At 40.0% G+C, this 20,308-nt stretch overlaps 1 protein-coding gene across 11 annotated transcripts in view; it reads right to left on the bottom strand.

Moving 5' to 3' along the window:
- The window catches only part of tns1b (tensin 1b), a 190,921-nt gene that overhangs the window by 128,433 nt on the left and 42,180 nt on the right, over positions 1-20,308 (bottom strand). For all 11 annotated transcript variants that reach the window (XM_039600127.1, XM_039600126.1, XM_031757388.2 and 8 more), the window contains exon 2: positions 2,153-2,267. In XM_039600127.1, coding sequence (XP_039456061.1) covers positions 2,153-2,267 — 115 coding nt within the window. The remainder of the gene's footprint in view (positions 1-2,152; positions 2,268-20,308) is intronic.

Here is a 20,308-nt window from a genome sequence, read left to right on the forward strand (position 1 = left end):
TTGCACAATAATATGTCAGACTGCCTTTAAGGAGCTGATAAGATACCAACAAACCAGTAATGTTCATTTTTTTCTAAGCTACATCAACCCAGCCTGTGTCAGTTTTGGGAAGATGCAAACTACAATCCCCCCCCCCACTGTGTGCCAACCCACACATCCAGCCTTTTCCGCATGTATTCATTTGACGTTATCGGAGTAAAAACAGGCATTTCCACTACAGCACGATGTGCCAAGCAGGCCGAGGTCATATATTCTTCCGTTTTTGTTTTTATCCTGCTCTGCACACTGGACTGAAAAGATTTACTGCATAGAAATGGTCAGAAAACGGTGACCACATTAACGTCGGTTACTCCGTCTCAGCTTCTTTCCTGCGATTGTTTGATGTTTTATGTTATAAGCCTATCGCAGTAGTTTCAGGTTTAAAAAACTGTAAAAACAAAAATAACCTCAGAAGGGCTCCAGTCCTGGCTATGTTAGTATATCCATTTAACACAAAGACAACGTGCAGTGTATATTTTTAAATGAGAAAACATGCCTCCATCTTTATTCTATTAATAATGACTGCACCGATGGAACGATGCAAATCAATCAGCCATCAGTCAACCACATTGTCTCTTCAGTAAACACCATTAAGGAAATTGAGAAGCTGTTAACCTTTAACCCTCCTGGAGCTTCTTCTGTCACTTAACTGACTAAATCTCGACACAAAGGCGACCCCAAGTAACCTTGGATGACCTCTCATTTAGACCACTGACGGATGTGTAACAGATATTGCCTTCAATGTCCCAGCGGTTATTATTACCATCCCTGTGTGCCTCTTAACTCTGGCTCTGGGAGATTTAAGTGATCAAACAGAGTTTAGATTAGGAGTGTTTTGCAGCTTGTTTCCAAAAAACATAATGCAATCATTTGTAAATCATTTTAATGCTATAGTTTAATGAAAAAAGCATGCAAGTGGCAAAAATGTATGCTCATTTTCTATTTGGAAATTGAAAGTCTGAAACAGTAAAGAATTTGGGGACGAGTCTGAAAGCCAGCACTGAGTGGACTCAGGTGGTATTTAATTAAAAACAGACGTATTTCTAAAGTGGAAATCACCACAAGGACTCAGCAACATCTCTGGAACCCATCATCAGTGAACACAGTTTGCTGCTGAATTCTAATTAAAACTGTCTGGATCGATAATTTGTGCAAATTCTTATTAGTGCCTGAAGCTAAGCGACCTATTACAACTGTTGTGAAGAAGTACATGTATAACATGTATGCTGGTGGGGGCAGAGATCTGAGCTTTGTAAGGTGTGTATTACACATTGTAAATGGGTGTATTTTAACCATAACTTAGTAGCTTTTGCTCAAAACTGGGACAAACAAGTGAAAGCAAAAACTTTCCAATGAGTTTCCCCCCAAAATCAGGTGTGTTTATGCCTCCGTAGTCGTGCCTGCCTGCTCCGAATATGACATTTCTTAGGACCTAAAAGTGGAAACGCTCCTTCAGGTGTTCATCGTATATGTAGTTTCAGAAATGGTAACATGGTTCAGCTGTAGAAGCAGGGAATCAACTCAACTATTTAGTATGAGGACTTCTGGACAAAATGCACACTAGTATGGATAACAAGATCTGCTTCCTTATCTGAAAATCAAAGTATGCAAGTCTGACCAATCAAAGTAAGCTGAACAAATTTTTGTTCGTCAACTCTCCCAGAAATGGTAGGTCAGACTGTATATGAACCTTGGACCCTGAAAATATTATCTTAACCACAAAAAAGGAGGATTAAGATAAGATCTCATATCTTACCGGCTTTTAACTACAAAACAATGCTTGGCTCTGCTCACAAAGGCAACAAACAATTTGAAATGCTTTCTGGCTAAGTAGTAATGAGTGCAAATATTAGACAATTTTTGCAATTTTATTGTTTTGTTTTTATTGCTTTAACGTTATTATGCTGTCTAAAACAGGTCTCTTTTAAATGTGACTGAGTCTCAATGGGATTACCTGTATAATTAAAGGTTAAATAAAAAAAGAAAGATACTAAAGGTAGGCCCATCAACAATAACCGTTAACAGAGCATAACTCTGCTTGAATTCTGTCATCATCACGAGGAGAGCTGCTGGGGTGAGTCCTGATGTGGGAGCTTCAGGACAGGTGACTGACCTCGGCAGATGAAGCCGTCTTGGACGATGGTTTGTTTGCAGACGCTGCAGTGCTTTGCCTTCTTGAAAGTCTTCACCCGGAACGTGTGGGAATGAAGAGCCTCCAACTCCTCTGGCTGCAGTCAGGAAAACAACAACAAAAGACAAAAGAGGTGGAATGTTAGTTTAAAAAAACATGTTGCAAGCTTCACTGAGTCCAGGTGGCGTGAGTCATTTTATTGAGCGGTATTTTTGTGCCCAGAAGTTCATTCAAAACACAAATGAAATCATTTTATAAGCTAGACAATACTGAATCTATAAAGTCAAACTGTAAATCATATATCAACCCTTACATTCATCTCAGGAGCAACCCCTCCTCCAGAGGCAAATCATTACAACTAAGTTATTTGTGCTTAAAAACTGTGCTTCAGTCCTCTAAAGTCCTCCCAGGAAGTAAAGCTGTGGGGGTTTAAGCTGTCAGAAGCAAACAACAAAAAAAGAAAACACTGTCTTATCTCCTGTTTTTCTTTCTTTCAACCACCTCCTACTCCTTTCTCCTCCCCACATTTGACCTGTCATCTCTTTGCCCTCCTTTGCAGGTGTGTTACACAACTCTGGAGAAACTTTATCTCCCAGGCCTGTTAAACATCCCCGAGTGTCTGTCTGCAGCCTGCTGTTTTTCCTTCACCATGTACCATCCAGCACCCAGCCCTTTTCCTGTCGGCTTTGTAAACGCAGTTTAAGGCTGTGACGCACACCAAACACAAAAGTGAGACTGACTCCTGCAGGGTCTTTATGAGAAACGTGCGTCATATTTCCATAAGACCCCCCCCCTTCCAAAATGTTCAATCATGGGAAACGTGACATAATTTTTGTTGTTTTTTTGCTCAGCTGGTCTCAGTTTGTGTCTTAAGGGAATAACAGCCTAAAGGATTATACTGTTAAAGACACTTTTATATTTAATTAGAAAAGGCTGAAATGCATTGGGCAAGAACTGCAAAACAAACTTACACAACACTGACAGTATAGCACCATGTAATACCTCTGCAATCCTACTGAATTTTTAAAAGCAAATTTTTTTTTAGGCAATACATTTCTCTGTAAACGTCTCCATGCATGTGTAGGATTTTTTCATGAATCTAAGTGCCTCAACTCTACATACCTTCAGTACTGGGATGAAAGAGAGAAAATGGATGTGTTTTCAACACAGGAAGTGCCCGCTAGCATGGCGTTCAGCCATGAGGCTTCCATTAAGAGTGTGTGTGTGTGTGTGTGTGTGTGTGTGTGTGTGTGTGTGTGTGTGTGTGTGTGTGTGTGTGTGTGTGTGTGTGTGTGTGTGTGTGTGTGTGCGTGTGTGTGTGTGTGTGTCGGACAGGACTAAAAGTGGCCATGTGGTTGGCAAATTGGGGGACTTCTTGTACAGGAATTCTCAAACTGGAAGACCACAGAGACATATTGAGCATGTTAGAAGGAAACTGAAGTAGTTCCCTCTCTGAAAGAGCTGCCAGACCACCAACCATCACAACCTTAAAACCACTAATGCCCCCCTCCGTTTTTATTCTCCTCAGTCCAAACAGGAATCTTGTCGGAAGGCAGCGGAGTGAGAAATGACAGCACAGGAATAACGCTTCAATTATAAATCAAACTAAGTATCTGTTGGACTAAGTGTGTAGTCTGTCTTCCCATTTAACTGCTCTGCAGTAAAGCTAACTGGTCATCAAAGTGCTACACTCCCTGTAACAACAATAGTTGTAATTTCTTTGCACTGTTAGATATGTAATTCCAGAGAGGTCTGGATTTACATGGTTTGGTTTTTAACAGTCTTTTCGAGATTTGTTCTGGTCTGGTTTTGTACAACTAATAGGCAACATCAAAGGCATCATGGGAATTGTATGATTAGGCTTTCTTGGAACCTGATTCATATTAGTGATTACAGCTGTCTGAGCCTGGATTTCCTCAATGCAATGTCATCTGGGAAGCAGTTAAAACACAAGCAGGTAATATTTCAGGTTACTCTCTACCATAACATCGAGTTCAACACCGCAAACGCTAAAATGACTCAACAAGACTTGACAAAGATTTAAAACCGGGGTCAGTGTTTAGGTATGACAGGCCTTCAACATTTCCTTTAAAGGGCAAAAGCTGTTATTCTTGCATTTCCATGGACTCGAGGAGGATTGTCAAAACTTGTTGATGTAGGTTTTTTACGATTTATCAGCATTTCCTATCATACAGGCTCAATAGTGTCATCCATTAGATATCACTGACTGGCACAAAGACAGATGCAATTTTTTTAGTGTGAAATCTGAAGCCAGTGCAGAACTGCATGAAACCTGCATGAAACAGGCATCAGGGGACAATACCAGTGGTGGCAGAAACATCTCTTGTCCCACAGAAGTCGGAAAACATCCTTCAGCCTTGATCTCAGTAAACACTTTCCTGAAGAGTTTATGACACCAATCAATAATTTCTTGTCATATTAATAAAGTCTTTTTTGCAAATATTGGTCATTCTAGGCATCAGACAAGAACATCATTCAGGATATGCTCAAGAATTTGTGATTTACAAGTCATACAGCTACACAGAAACATCCACGCTTGCACGCACATCTGGGTTCAAAACGCCAAGATGTCAATGATGAAAACCATCATCTCGAGGCTTCAGAACTCTACAGAAATACATGATTATCCATCCTGTCAACTTCCACATAGTGTTGAAGCAAAGATCCACCATATTAAAAAAAGTTTTAGCAAGATCGTGGTGTCAGTATGTTCTGGTAGCAGACATCTCTCTCCAGAGGGCTTAAAAAATAACATTCAAAAGGCTGGCGCTGTGAATAAGGCTTTACAGCTTTATGATACATTACACTTTCTCAAAATTGATGGTTTCTCTGATTCACGAGCTTATCCAGAGGTTTAGCAACTTAAACATACTCTAACAGCTCTATGCGGCACTTCACTGTTTGTTTTTCAGAGCCGCATGGCAACAGCAGGACAGCCGACCCTTCATTCCATCTCCCAACTATGCCTTGCCACAACATAATGCGATTAGCTTAATCTAGTTAGACTGAAATAATGACCATGCGCAGGATGCACCATGTTGGCAAAGGGGCTTTTCTGAGGAGGGGTGAAGGTCCCTGGTTGGCACCCATATCCATCTTGCCAAGGCCCTGGCTGGCACCTGGTTTAAGACTTTGGATATGGATTTAGACTTTGAGAAGCTGGAAAAGCCTGATATGTGGGTTTAATCGCATACTCTGTCACAGTAATTCAAGCATGTCTGAGCTTTGCCAAATTACACCAAATTTAATGGACACTGATACTGCTGGAATGAGGCAGAGCACAGATTACGTTTATACAGAAACGCTGTTTTTACTTCCAGGCTGTTGGGGAATCAACTGTCAACATAAAGAGTCTATACTATCAGCAGGCAGGTGGCTGGAGGAACACCTGCCTTTAAATTGCTTTTTGTAAATGTCTATTCTCAAACCACACAATCAAAAACAGTCATTGAGTCCTGTGGGGGCTACAATGACATCACCTGTTTTGGATGCAATTACCACAACGATACTTGGGAAAGGATGTGAGGCAGTAGTGCACTCTTTGGTGAACTCTCAAGTACTCTGCTTCCACTAGTATATTTTAAATTTCATTAAAAAAATAAAATAAAATTGTACATTGCATCATAACAATACAGTAAATTAAGCTAACAGTAAAAGAAAGCTCCCAGATGTCTCTAGTGAAATAAAAAATATGAAAAAATTACAGGAATCTGTTTATAAAACAAGCTAGAGTATCAAAATGTTAACATAATGTAAAGCAGGTAACGTAAAAATAAATGGAAAATGAAATGTAACACACTGCAAACCCAGGTGTCAGTTGCTGGGGAGACCTGATCATCCTAATTCTCCCCACAAGTGAAATCCCATCACATGGTTATCCTCAATGAGAAGCCCGTCATTTCCACTCGGGGCTACAGGTCTTTGTGTCCTGTTTTCACTCAGATTTTGATGCACATCTCCACAGCTTCAACATTACATGACACAGGAGAACACCACTCAGTAGTTTGTTTGTTTTTTTTTCTCATCAGCAAAAGTTCTACAGTGGAGCCAAAGCCAAAGGGTGACATGAATATCCTGCAGACCACTGATTAGTCAGGGAGAGACACGACTAACGGGTGAAACACAGAACATCAAACTTGCTTGCTTCCTTTTTTAAAACCAGAGTTCATCTCTTCGCTGTGGCATACAACCTCCCACTAAAAAAGCCATCCTTCTTTTATCATCCATCATTTCTGTTTAATCTACCTTTATGTCACGTTGGCTTCACACACCTATGATGACCTGAGTACTGTCGGCAGTGGAACAGAGGTAGATGCTTTCTCCATGCACAAGGAAATTCATTTTAATAACTTTGGGAGTTCCTGTGGACCTATAATCATGAACTAGTGATGGTCATGATGGTTACGAATAGTCATTAAACTATAAAAACAAATCTAATCTAAATCCATTTCCTGTCATAAGTAGAGGTATTTTATAGATATAGGTATTTTTCTTCTCTCTTTAGTAATGAGACAATGTTTTGTAATTCCTTGTCTATAACAAACTTCACCTTTCTTTCACCCCTTCTTCCACTCTCTCTCTCTCTCTCACACACACACACACACACACACACACACACACACACACACACACACACTGTGTTAAACAGGCAGGATGTCTCAATCCAGGAGTCTATTCAGCGGCCTCTTTGACCGCTCCTGAGCCTTCTCACACTCTCCCAGCCCTCTATCCATTCACACACCAGGACTTAACCAGTCAGACAGCCAGGGTGGGGGTGGTGGGGGTTGGAGGGTACAGTCGTTCACTGTTATGCCACTTGTCTTGTTTGTACATTTTTATTCTCTGATTTCTGTGGGTAGAGCGGTTAAAATGAGGCTGGAGGAGTGTAATGTGCATAGAGGATACTCGAGCTGAAATTCTTTTGACTTTGAGAGGTTTAAATTTGCAGTATCACTCGAGTGCCAAGTAGTCCAAGACATCCTCCTTCACACAGCCACACAAAAGAAAGAACTCCTCAACACACCCGTCTGTTTGAGTCCTCTTGCCCTCACCAGAAATCTGCGCTTCAGTCATTTAACCCCAAAATGTAAATACGGCGCGCAGCAATATAGCAGGACGCTCCCTTTTGTCAACCCTTAATTGTTTCCGATCATTAGCGATGCACCCGGGGCTCTCAGAGTTGGTTTATTGTTTCGGGGGTGGAGTATACGGGGGAGTCGACTGAGGATGATGAGGAGACCTATGGGGGTGGGGAGCACAGATCTGCAGAATTAAAGACGTCCCTGCGAGTGCGTTCACGGGATATGAAGCCCAAGCTGATCATTTTTTGTTTCAACCTGTAGCGGCCCATGCAAATGGACTCTGTCCCTCACATTTGCGTCACACTTCAGGCTCCCAAATGGGCCACAAAGGAAGGAAATGGTTTCAGACAACCACCCGGGACCCCCGAAAGCTGGGGTCAGGGTGTACAAATACCCCCCCTCGTCAACTCAGGCACTGCAGCTCCTGGGAACAGACTCCCGTTCCCTTAGAGACGCACACATAATCTCCTGCCTAACACTCATTAGCACGCATGGGCAAAACAGGCACTCTCGTGCATAAAGATGTGCAAATACATACACACAGATGAACAGACCTCCTACATCCCACATTCATACACATACGTGCAGAAATAACCGACCCTCACTCACAAATTCCACCCTCATTTTACACTTTTCATTCCTAAAAGTTATAGAAAGAAGAGGTAGGTCTTCGCTTAGCAGCTGCTACCTTTCCACTTTTCCCAGTTCAGTTTTAGGCACAGCCTGGAACAGCAACAAAAGGGTAATCAAAAAATTTAAACCAGATTTTTCCTCTTTAATGGAACAATAGGTTTCGATGTTAAATTTTAACAACATAGTATTGATTAAGGTTAAAAGATCTGTTATTTTTATCTGTATTGGGCTCCGTGGACTGTTGTGGTTGACAGGGCTCAGCATGAAAGCTGCTCATGCTTTCACCAGCACCAGCTATCCAGCCATCAGCAGCAGAAGTTTTACATCCACCACTTTTGCAAGATTCTAGCCTGATGCACATTGTTTTTTTTAAACTGCAGATATTAAAGCCCAATCTTTGGTTTTGTCATCGTTCCTCTTTGTTTTTAGGGGGATTAACTGCACTGTCAGCAACACTCACATCAGTCCAGAGGCATTTCTTGTTAAGTCATGACATTAAATCTTCAAGTTTTCCCTTTTTCTGTTCCTTGACAAAAATTCTTTTTTCAATTTACAGAACATGATGTTTCTACTGAGATTCAGAAAGAAAAAAAAAAAAAAAATCATGATTTGGATTTTCTTGATCACTAAACTGACACATTGCCTGTAAAGAGTCAACATTGTGCTGGAGGGATAAAACACACTTTGTGGTCGAGTTCATCATTTTCAAATGACGCATTTCAACAACTGTTTGCTTATGTTTTCAATCTTTGCTTTAAAAATATTTCTCAGTACATCATTTTAATGATGTAGTGGTTTCTGATTAGTTTTTAGTTCTGGTTGATTTATTTTGTCAGTGATAGGATTAGTTATTTGTTTGATGAACACTAATGATTTACTACATTTTCAAGCCAGTGGCTTCAGAACACAAAAAACAGTGTGTGGACAGTATTATCATCAGTGCCCCCACTTGTTTGGCCAGCATTTAGTCCCAATATATCTCCTACGCTGGGTCAAGGTGTCCATCAGAGGCAACTACAGCCAAAAACCTCTGCACAGCTGCAGGCTGCACTCAGCCATTCCTCCACAGCAGATCCTCCATGCATTGTGTCCTCATATTAAATGTCTTGTGTATACATATATTAAAACACTGGTAATTACAATCTAAAACACAAAACTGTGTTTATTTTATTGACTACTATAAGTAGACATTAAATGATGGGCAATTTTATTCATCATTTTGTTTTTTGTTCTCCTCTTTGGCTTCATGGGAGGGTTATGGGTCAAACTGGGGGCATGGGGTACCTCCCAAAGGCAATGGCAGGGGAAACAGTGTTGTCCAAGAATTCAAAATGCACAATTACAGAAACATGATCTTGTCACGTAGCGAAAAACCGCCATAATTTGATTAATGGCAGAAAAATTAAACTCAAATTTGAGATTTTTTTTTTAAACATCTGAAACACATTTGTCCAATGCTGAGTTTTAGATTTCAGATAGCACTGTTTTTCTTGCAGTGGATATAAAGTTTTAGAATCATACTGTTCACACAGCTTCAGCATGTATTAGGTAATGTTATAGTATGGAGATAAACCCTTCCAGACTCTGCTTGGCGACAGACATTCCAGCTGAATAAGGTAACCAAGAGGCTGTTTTTCTCCTCAAGTTTTGAATTCTAAACTATTCCCTCGACTGCTTCCCACATGTGACTCATGCAGAGACCTACGTATTTACACACACTGATTTCACCTCTGATTACACTGGCACTTGATGCATTACCTCATATACACACAGAACCATGTTTGTATGGGTACACATGCCTCTGACACTTGGCCTTACTGCTCAATTCAGTGTCCAGTCTGTCAGCTGTAAAAGCTGTAAAAGTAAAGTTTTAAAAAAAAAAAGTAAGTACAGAAAGAAGTAGAATTGCAAGCAAAATTTGATTCCTTTTAATAATAAAAACAATAAAAAAAACCCGTATACCATACACACAACACAAAATATTAAAGGATCAAAGTCATGAAGTAGGAATGTGTGAGCAAAGTAAAGTTTATTTTTAAACTGTCTTTACAATATGTGATACAAACTTTTGACAAAAGCCACATTTTTTAGTAATTATGAATTTTGCTTTCAGTGTGATATGGCTAAAATGGTTATTTCAGCACACCAGTAAAATCATTGGGACTTGTTCTAGGACAAGTCAGTAAAATAAAACAATTAGCTATTGTTGTACTAGAAGGCTACACGAGGCATTATCACAGTCAATGTGAGTTAAAAAAAAAAAACAAATGTATTTGTTAAGTTTAATTCCATATCAGCCACTTCCAGGTTCAAATGTTCACTGTCCCCAAAGGCAAGACACAGAAACAGACGTACCACTGACAGCTAAAAAGAGTTTATCAGGATTATAAAGAAATTAAAGTGCTCAGCATTGCTGTTCCAGCAGGAATCATAGTCAAGTGTAGCATCCAGGTATCCATGGAAAACAAAATAACAAGGCTAAGTGTAGGAAGATGGGAGTAAGCTAGCTAGATGTCACCTAAAGATAAGTAGGCAAGTTAGGCTAGCACTCAGTCAGCAGAGAAAAGTGCCATCATGGGACAAAAATTACATCAAAAAATGGGGATAAAAAATTACAAGTTAGAAAGTCTGAGATGACCCCATTCACGCCACGATACTGGCAATTAATATGGTGCAACACAATTTAATTTATTTGTGTTAAAGAAAAAAAAGTTACATCTGTTACATCAGTTACAGCTGGCTAGACAGCAGGGGTGTAACATTTCTCCAAAACTGAATTTAAAATGTCAAGAATTACAGAAACAAAAGATGTAGCTACTGCTACTACCCTACTATCTTACCCTGCAATTCCTGACTAAACAAGTGTTGCTGGAAAAGTCCACAGTATTTGCTTGTTCTCCACTTAAACTGGTCCTAGAAACTAACAATGACACCACTCCCCATGACAAAAAAAACCCCCAACCAAAAAACAAAAAGATATTTTGTCTTCATATTGATAAGAAAATAGAACTTTTCGTCCAAGTTTCATGCAGAAAAATTAAGTGTTTTGTGATTGTTCAGCTGTAGTGAGAAGCGGTGAGAAAGAAGCCACCACAACAGAAGAGACGGACAAACACCAGCCGTCCGTCCTCCCCTTCTGTGTCGATTTCCAACAGCGTGAATGGAGGCAGTGAATAGCATATACACACATACACACAGTATAGTGCTTCATTATTGACCCCCACCAATCAGACACTATTGTTCTTCCCGCTGAGGCCAGAAGACTAACCGAGACCTTTGCAGTCAGCTGGGTTAATGAGCCAGCTAGCACACTACCGTCTCTCATATGGGACACCATATGCATGGATGGACATTTTAACAAGATGCATTGGAGTGATCACTGCATGTCTCCATCTGTGTTTTTGTGTATACACATGTAACGCTCACTGACTCAATGAGTGTGCAAGCAAAACTAATTTCAGATGACTGCAAATAGAATTTCTGAAAGATTTCTCAAAAGCTTTTAATACTTTTGTGACGACCCCCCCTCCCATCCTCCAGAGGACGGTCCCTTTTCACAAAAGGCTGCTATTCTTCATCTCAGCTGGCAAAGGACAACTGACCTCTAACCTATCTCCTCTTCCCCACGACCTGACCTTTCCTCCACACACTACCTTCATCAATTCAAGTCAATCCAAAACAACCTCAACCTCTATCCTCTTTCCGTCTAAACTCATGATTACATTTGGGGGGGTAGATAATCAGAAGAAAAAGGCTTTCTCCTTGGAAACTTTACAAACCTTACAAAGTATATTAAATCTTTTTCACTGGTACCTAAACAGAATGAATGAAGCAAGACTATAACAGTGGGTTTAAAATGGGGGTCATTAAAAAAAATTTATTCAAGCTTTGACACTAGCCAAAAAAAAACTTGAATAATTTTAACAGCACTTAAACTTCGGTTGAGAAATCTGAGGACGAGTTACTGCCAGATGCAAATGCTACCTGTAAAGTGGTGCTAAACTTTGTAATACTCCCTCTTAACCAGTGATGAAAGATACAGGTAATTGCTGTCTTTGAACTAATGAGGCAAGACTGCTAATGTTACCAGTAATCTGATGCTTAATGGCCTGTATAAACCTGTTCAAATATGTCAATGCAACAGCTGTAACATCTCCAGGACTCATGTAATCATGGACTCTACTAGAGTAGCTCTGCTAGAGTCACAGTTCAAAATAATCCTCATTTATCCCACACCGGGCTTTGGTGGAGGCCCTCAGTTTGAAACGAGCCATATTAGCTCCTCTAGTTTTAAGTTCACTTCCTCTGGATTGGCTGCCGCTTGCAAACAGCTTGAAGAGTAGGAGGGAGGGGCTCAACCCAAGCTGTGATGCGAAAGTAGAAAAAAAAAAAAAATTGTCTGAAATCGAGCATTTTGCCTAACAAGGCCTGTGCTTAGTCTCCCAGGGATTAGTTGCATCTACTCTGACCTCATTATTATTTAATATGAACATTCTCCATGGTAACAGTAGATTTGATAGAAAATAAAGAAGAGCTTAACATGTCTTTAAATGATCCAACACAATATAACACTGAAGACTATGTGATTCTTAAAGGCAGAGTTGACAGTTGCATGCAAAGGTTTGGCCACCCCTGTGCAAACATACACACGCCTTTGGCAACGGTGTCAAAACAGCTCAATTTATACCTCATCTTTCAGCATGACTTGTATCTAAAATAGCTCTAGATTATCCAGATATTGTTTTGCATACAAAATACGTCAGGCATTAAGTATTACGACTGTTTAGCCCATCCTGCAACTCTTTGTGGTACTGCCATCAAAAGGTCTATCGGATTTGCCTTGTATTTTTTTTTTTTAGAAAATTAATATAATAACAGCAATAAGTTCACAATTTCTAGTCTTATGAATGTCAAAATTTGCTGATTATTGTTTATATCTATTAAACAAAGCTGAATACTTTTAGGCTGCTATTTAGACAAAAAAAAGAACATTTTAACTTCTGGGCAATTTTAAAGGGATATTTTCAAAATAAACAGGCAATCAATTGAATTAATGCAGATTAAAAAAATGCATCTAGCCTATTAGCATGTACAAAAGAGTAAGGATGAAGTTAGGAGTATGAGAAACATGAGCTTACACAACAACAGTGAGTGTTGTTCTTCCTTTCACAAACTCCTACAACACCATTTTCAGCTGATTCTCACATTTCTGTTTAGCCTTTGACTCCTTTCACATCCGATGCCAATTAGCAATTATGTGCACGGGCCTTGTTTGTAGCAGTGTTATTCTGTCTTTAACTGAACCTCAACAAAACTAATTTGTTATGACTATTATTCAGCTTCAGTCAGACAGAAAAACACTTCCAGCCTCAAGCTGCATGCCAAGCAGAGGCTTAATTTTCTATTACCACCAGTGCATTGTTGATATTTTCATAGGCTAATGACAGAACAGTAACTTTACAAAATATTTCCACAAAGCTTATCCAGATAGCTTTGTAATGACTTCTTGGTCAACTCTCGAGGAGAAAGTGAGAGCACATAAAACAAGCCTGGCTCCAATTAACTGCCTTGCTCTGAATGGCATGTTACAATACATTCAGCAGTTGAAGAAGGGAGTTTCTCTGAATCCCTTAATTGTCAGCAACCCACTACAGAACAAGTGCAGTGAGCAACAATTCACAGCTAAATACCAGAAAGAAGAGAGCTCCCCCAAAGCTTTCCTTCCGCTCTCCGGTTCCCACTAACCCAATAGTCTTACAATGAACAGTCACCTGCTTTTCATTTAGGGGGGAAAAATGCACCCCAGGCATTCCAGTCCAGTCTCTCCTTCCTCCCCTTTACTTCCTCTGACTCTACAGGCATTTCATTTCAGTGAGGTGGATCTCAAGGAGGAAATTACTCAGTCATCCAGAAGTAAAGAGAGGGGGAAAAATCCCTTCTTTTTCACAGAGCATTGGCATTAGAGTAACTCACAGCAGTCATCTTTCCTAAGTTGTCACAATCTGGTATTCATTCAACTTTGTGGGTAGCATAGGGAGCAATGGAGAAAGGTAGGGGACAATGGAGGTGTTCAACCCTCCTACCAAAACACAAAAAGTCACAGATTGTGTCTTTGTTATCTTAAGTCCTGAATTTTTAACGCAGAACACCACACCAACCAGTAGGTTCCTCATGAAGTAGAATCAGACGATCCCCCATGACAGGCTCGGCCAACGGCAGGCCTCGAGGGCCGGTGTCGCGCAGGTTTTAGATATCACCCTGGGTCTAAACACCTGAATCAAATGATTAGTTCATTTTAGTTCAATTTAGCCATTTAAATCAGCTATGATGGATCAAGGACACATCTAAAACCTGCAGGACACCAGCCCTCGAGGCCTGGGTTTGGACACCGATGCCCTATGAGCAACACTTGGTGATGGTGAGAAGGAAGAGCTCCTTTTTAACAGGAAGAAACCTCCAAAATAGAAAATATGACAGAACATTTTATTTGGTACTGAAAAAGATGAATTCTGCCAGTGCCAACAATTTTCTCTTCTGTTGAACATCTTCTGTTAATGTTGACCTAAGGTAATTTTTGGGGGTGGGTTTGGAGGAGATGGATCAAACGCAGATATTGGGTCTGTCCAAATGGCTAAATTTTGTTTTCAACCATGCTAGCAGTTTGGTTTTTAGCCTACATCTATTTAACCTCCATTTTCAGAAATAATCTCTATCTGCAACCCAGTAAATACATATTAACCTCCCTATTCACAGACAACATGCATGTGTGTGTTCTTTCTGCAAACATGACAGAGAAGGCTGGTTTGTTTTCTAAAAACACTGCACAGGTAGACAGAGATTTCTGTGGTTGGACCGAAGATGAGGTGAAAGTCTTGCTGGAAGTTACCACATGAGTCTAAGGCAACTTTTGAGAAGAAAGTCACAGCTGTGGGTCCGTGGAAAAATGTTTGCCAAAGTTTTAGTTTTATCCTTTGAGATTAAAGCACAATCCTGGATTTTAAACTACAGCTAGGTCAACACTTTTCCAACAGCCTGTTTCATCTGAGCGTGTAAATGTGGTAAAAACATAGTCTACATGCTCATTAGATTCAACCCCTTTCAAGTGTAAGGATGCAAGGCAGATCCAAGGTTGTATGAACTTTTTTGTTGGGTGGGGGTGGGGGGGGGGGGGGGGCTATTAGGATGCATACACCCTAAATACCCCTTTCAGCATCTCTCTCTATAGCAATGTAGAAACGAATACACACACGCGGTAAGGAAATATTGCTGCAACAGCTTCAACCATGACGTCAGTCCTGATGGTGCAAGTAGACAAAAAGTATGCAGGGAGGTGCTGCTGTGTTATCTGTTTTTAGTTTCTATGGCTAATTTTACATTGCTGATAGCTTCCTTTAAGAGGAGCAGCGTACTGTTCTTCAAGTTTGACCAATCAGGAACCAGCCTAGCAGTTATTCAGTGTCACTCAGGGGTAGCTAACTTAGATTAGGCACTTTTCTCCACCTATTCTAACCCTAAAAAAAAAAAAAAAAAAAAAAAAAAAAAAAAAAAGGGGGGGGGGGGGTCATGCACCAGGTACAGACCACCATAAAACAGCCCACTAGTTCCTGCAGTGGCCAAAGCATTGACATCACACTTGACTTTAACCAACTTCACTGATACCTTAGACATTGAGTTCAGTGCTACGGTCAGGTCTAATTTCAGCTGTTCTATAAGTTTGTTTATTGCCAATTAGCAAATGTTAGCATGCTAAAATGGTTTTGGAACATCATATCAAATTAACATTAGCACATGTGTGATTAACCCCATATCGGCAACACAATAGCTCTGTCAGCTCTCTTATGTTATAACCTTGATGTTTCATACAGAGGATTATTACAAACCACACAAGGGCTTTACCAGGTTCAATCCAATCACATAGCACATTTGCATTTTTACATTGAAAGCAGTTAAGTCCTAGAAAGAGCTGCAGATCACATCTAAAATGATATTATAGATGCAAAACAAACTATAGTCGGTGGCTGTGATATTTTTTTCATAATAATAAGATAATTTAAAAACAAACTTTATTTATAAAACAGAAAATGCTGGATACTCATCAATTTAATCATGTAACAGGAAACGCATTAAGTGTCAAGCTGTTGATCCCACTTTGCTTATTCTTGTTTTACTTATTCAATGTTAAAGAGCTGCTTTTCTGTCTGCAACCTCAAAAGAAATTCTTTATTACTGCTGTAACACAATTACAGTATCATTTCCTGGCTTGGACTCAGGTATCTGTTTCGAAATGTTACAGCAAATCCACATTAAGCAAGTGATAAGATTTCAGCTTCATTTGTTTTTACAGAAAATCTCAAAATCGCCTGAGATAAACTTTCTGTCTAAAGAAAACAGTTGAACCTTCTGAACTTTCCCTCACAGCGTTGTCATATAGCAGCGTATGAAAATAAATTATACATGTGGAACATGGAGAGCTACAAGCTCCAAATAAAAAGGCAGACAGTGCCTGCCAAAAGTTTAGATTCAGAGGGATAAAAATGGGTTTAATCAAAGACAGCCAAAGTTCATCATAGGAGGAAACTGCTGAAGGAAACAGCATGTGCTCCATATCGTGCTGGGTTGGCAGAGGCAGACGCTCTTGGATGGGATGGGTGAAACTAAAACCATAACCCCAGATGAAGGAAGAATGGGGATGACATGTTTTGGGAGATTTTGTTCTCATGATTAGATCTTAGATCTTATCATTTCCTGAGGAGAGCTTCTTCTGCTTTTCCCAACCTAAATCTTATCTAAAAATACAAAAAATATAAAGAAAATCTAAAAAGTGCAGAAAATTATTCATGGCACCAGCAAAATTAAACCAAGTCAACCACCTGAGCATGAATTCAAATAATTAAAGCATCTCGAAGCCCCCCCCAATCCCCTTTGGATAAATGCACGGGCAGCGCAGTGTGATGCTGTCAGCGCCACTTCCAATGAGCGTTGTTTGGCCTCACTCTTGAATGCATAGGTAACCACATGAGGTCTCAGATCAAGTCCAAATTGTAGGTTATCATGGCATTAAGAAGCTCTGTGACTCTCATCGGGACAAATCAAGCAAGTGGACGGCTAGTAAACAGGAGAAGTTAAAGCCAATGTTAAGGAGAAAGCTCCTCGCCCTTTCTCTTAATCTCCACAGAGTTCTTTATCATGATGTCAGACCTCTTAGGCTCTCACACAAATGTGCTCGATTTCTGGAATCAGATTAAAAAAGGTGACATGTTTCCTGGCTTTAAACCGTGTTTGTGCTTTGTTGCTGTATTTAAAAATTTTTTACAGAAGTTTAACTTGGCTGCTAAGTTTTGCTCTGGCACTGAAGACGCTTAAAAATTCGAGTCTACGTGTACATGTAAGGAATGTTTTGGCTTGCAATTAGTCTACTGCACACATGAGATATGAAGCATATCCATATAAGGTGACTTTCAGCACTAAACATAGGGTCGATAAACAACACAGTAAACGTTTGAATCTTCTTCAACATTTTTCTCTCAATCAGCTTCCTACTGTGAGCAGAAAGGGTTCGAATGTACGTCTCTTTAATTAGCAAGGGTGTAACAATTCTTAAATGAGATGTACTGTAATGTTTAAAGTTCAGGTAAGTAATGAGATCGAAATACATCAGAATACCAGAGTTTGTTTTTTTTCCATAATCCAATCATAATCAAGTAATCATTTTTTTCCCTGCTTCTTCTTTTTCATCTCTTCCAAAGAAAATGTTTGTGAAGTCAAACTAAAGCCCAACAACGAAGGCATGAGTCTCTAATAATCAGAGAGCAGACGTGAAAATCCACAACAGATTTACCAATCAGCAGCAACAAGGAATACTTGGCTATAGTTGTAACTTAAACTGATTAATGTAAACAGAAAAGCTTAAAATAGCGTTACATGAATCCACTGAACTGCTGATGATCAACTGACCTAATTTTCTAACTTAAACCTCTTAAAATTTTTGTTTCTATACTTCTTTTCTGGCACAGGTACAGCTTTAATATGTTAAAACCTGTACATCACTGGTGACTGCAGATTGCAGATTAGTTTTTCAATAAACGTAGCCCCAGGTACCACAGTGCACTTCCTGTTAGCTGCCTTAATTATTACCAGGTTCAAACACCTACACACATTCAAGAGCATACTCTACAGCCAGTCCACATTGTTGTTCTACTTCTCAAATGTTCACCTTTGACCCTCCTTGTTCTCAAAAGTCTAAGGCATTAGCTTGAGTGAGGTCACCTGTATTAAATTATTGTCCAGCACAAAAGCAGAATCCAAAGAGGGAGACAAAAGGTAGAAAACTGTTGTTGAGGAAGAGTGAAGAATATACTTTATTTAAACAAGATGGTACCTAAAAAAAATCTAACAAAGTGTTTCTTAACAGTCAAAAACTAAGATAAAATCCATGAAACAAGCCAAAGGCTCCAGTATATTTGGTTAAAGGCCATTTTAATCATAAAGTAACAAAAGCAGAAAGTCATGGATTCGCCAGACTCAAACAAACCATGTGATAGACATGACTTGGGGATAAGCAGAGGTTTAAAGGACAAGTATTAAACTTTCTAAGAGGCCAGGTGGGTTAAGCTCTTCAGAGAAAGTAATATTTCTACTAAAGTGGACACAAATGTTTAATGAGCATGGCGTCCAATGTCACCAATGAAAATGTAGATAAACTAACTTTACAGCAGTCTAGAAGTCAGTATCCCTGGATTAGGCCTGAGTAAAATGAGGCAATATAATTACGTTTCTGAATTCCAAACTTCCTGTCACAGAAAGCCAAAATACCATGGGAGGTTTAGGACCAATGCGCCCAGTGAAGCATGGACAAAGCTGAGGGGGTCCCTCAGGACCAAAAGGGGAGGGTGGGGGTATTACACAAAGCTCAACATCTCTCATAAATCAATGAGCAAGAGTTAAACTTCCCTTTTTGTTGTTCATGATTTTTCATCTAAGTCACGACCGTGAGAAGGAGCCACACAAAGATAAAGATGACAAAACTCCCCAACATGTCAACAAGTGGGTCAGCATCAAACCCAGAATGTAACTGTGAGGCAAACTCACTCAAGGGAGAGAAAAAATATTTGGGGTAACATAAACGCAGATGTTTCGGTTAGGAGTGGTGATGTATTTCAAAGGGGGCCACACATGCGGAGCACTTTTCTCCAATCAGAGGTAATCTCAGGCAACGGGATTGGGGCAGAATCTAACTACGAACAGAAAGAGACAGAAAAGGGAGAGTGGAAAAGGAGATGAGCTCAGAGAGCGTGTCGGAAAACGGCCAAAAGAAGAAAACATCCAGGATGACAGTAGGTGCTACACAGAGATATGCTAACCTACTTCTATGTGTTGCAGCTGTGAAGTTTTTGGGCTTCTTATCTATGTTTTATTGCTATTTAATATTTTTTTTGGTAAGTGGCTTCCTTTCCTGTTAGAGCCAACTTTTCAACAACTCAGCTTTCGATTAATACTTAACTGTGACGGCTTTTTGGAAGACTGCATGCATTTGTAGAACTCCCAAAATCCCTCTGTCTGCATAGTCAAGGACTACACAAATGGGCACTACCATGAGACCATGCATCTTGCATAAAGGCATGGCTGGAGTCGCAACAACAGGCTTGCAGCTTGTCTTGATTTTCAAGTCAAGACAACTAAAGACCACCAACCTAACATTCTTCAGATGACACAAATTCCCAGAACGATCCTTTAGAGACGCAACTCTGACACTACAGCGTCTGCACATTAATGGATATCGATCATCTGGAGTTCTTTGATCCCTCGAAACTGTGAAGGTTCAGCCGACGTCAATATTTGCTCCGACAGAAGTGTGAGGCCAATATGTGAGACTGTGGTTATACTTAGATGAGCCACTGCTACCGACACTCTGGCACATATCCTATCAACTTGCCTGTTTGGTCTAAAGGCCACAATAAGTGGGTGTGTTAATAACCTACTGCTCCTGAATGTCAACAGGATTTGCATGGCCTTTAAACTTTACAGGCTGTGGGCTGGTAAAGGGCATTTGATTGCTTTTCTGGGCCCCTACAGAGAAACCTGATTTAAAAAAAATTGAAAAAAATCCCTAAAACCCTTTTTGGCATTCATTAATTATTCAAAGTGTCTGGCGGAGGGTCAGCACTCTACTGAAGGTCTTCTTTCAAGGCCTTTCTCATCATCCGTAAATACTTTGCCCTCCCGTTTCGCCCGCAGCATCTTCTATTCATTTCCTGCGTCCTTCAAGTCGCTCCTGCTGTTTCCTATATTTCTCTAAGACTTTCTTACAGCTTCCATGCTGGAAAAATCTTCCTTTATCCTGGTCTGACAAGAGGAAGCCCTCCCCATTGGAGGCTAAGGAACAGATCTCGTCTAGTTCCAGAAG

Source organism: Oreochromis aureus, linkage group 16 (assembly GCF_013358895.1).
Source record: "Oreochromis aureus strain Israel breed Guangdong linkage group 16, ZZ_aureus, whole genome shotgun sequence".
Classification (NCBI taxonomy): Eukaryota; Metazoa; Chordata; class Actinopteri; order Cichliformes; family Cichlidae; genus Oreochromis; species Oreochromis aureus.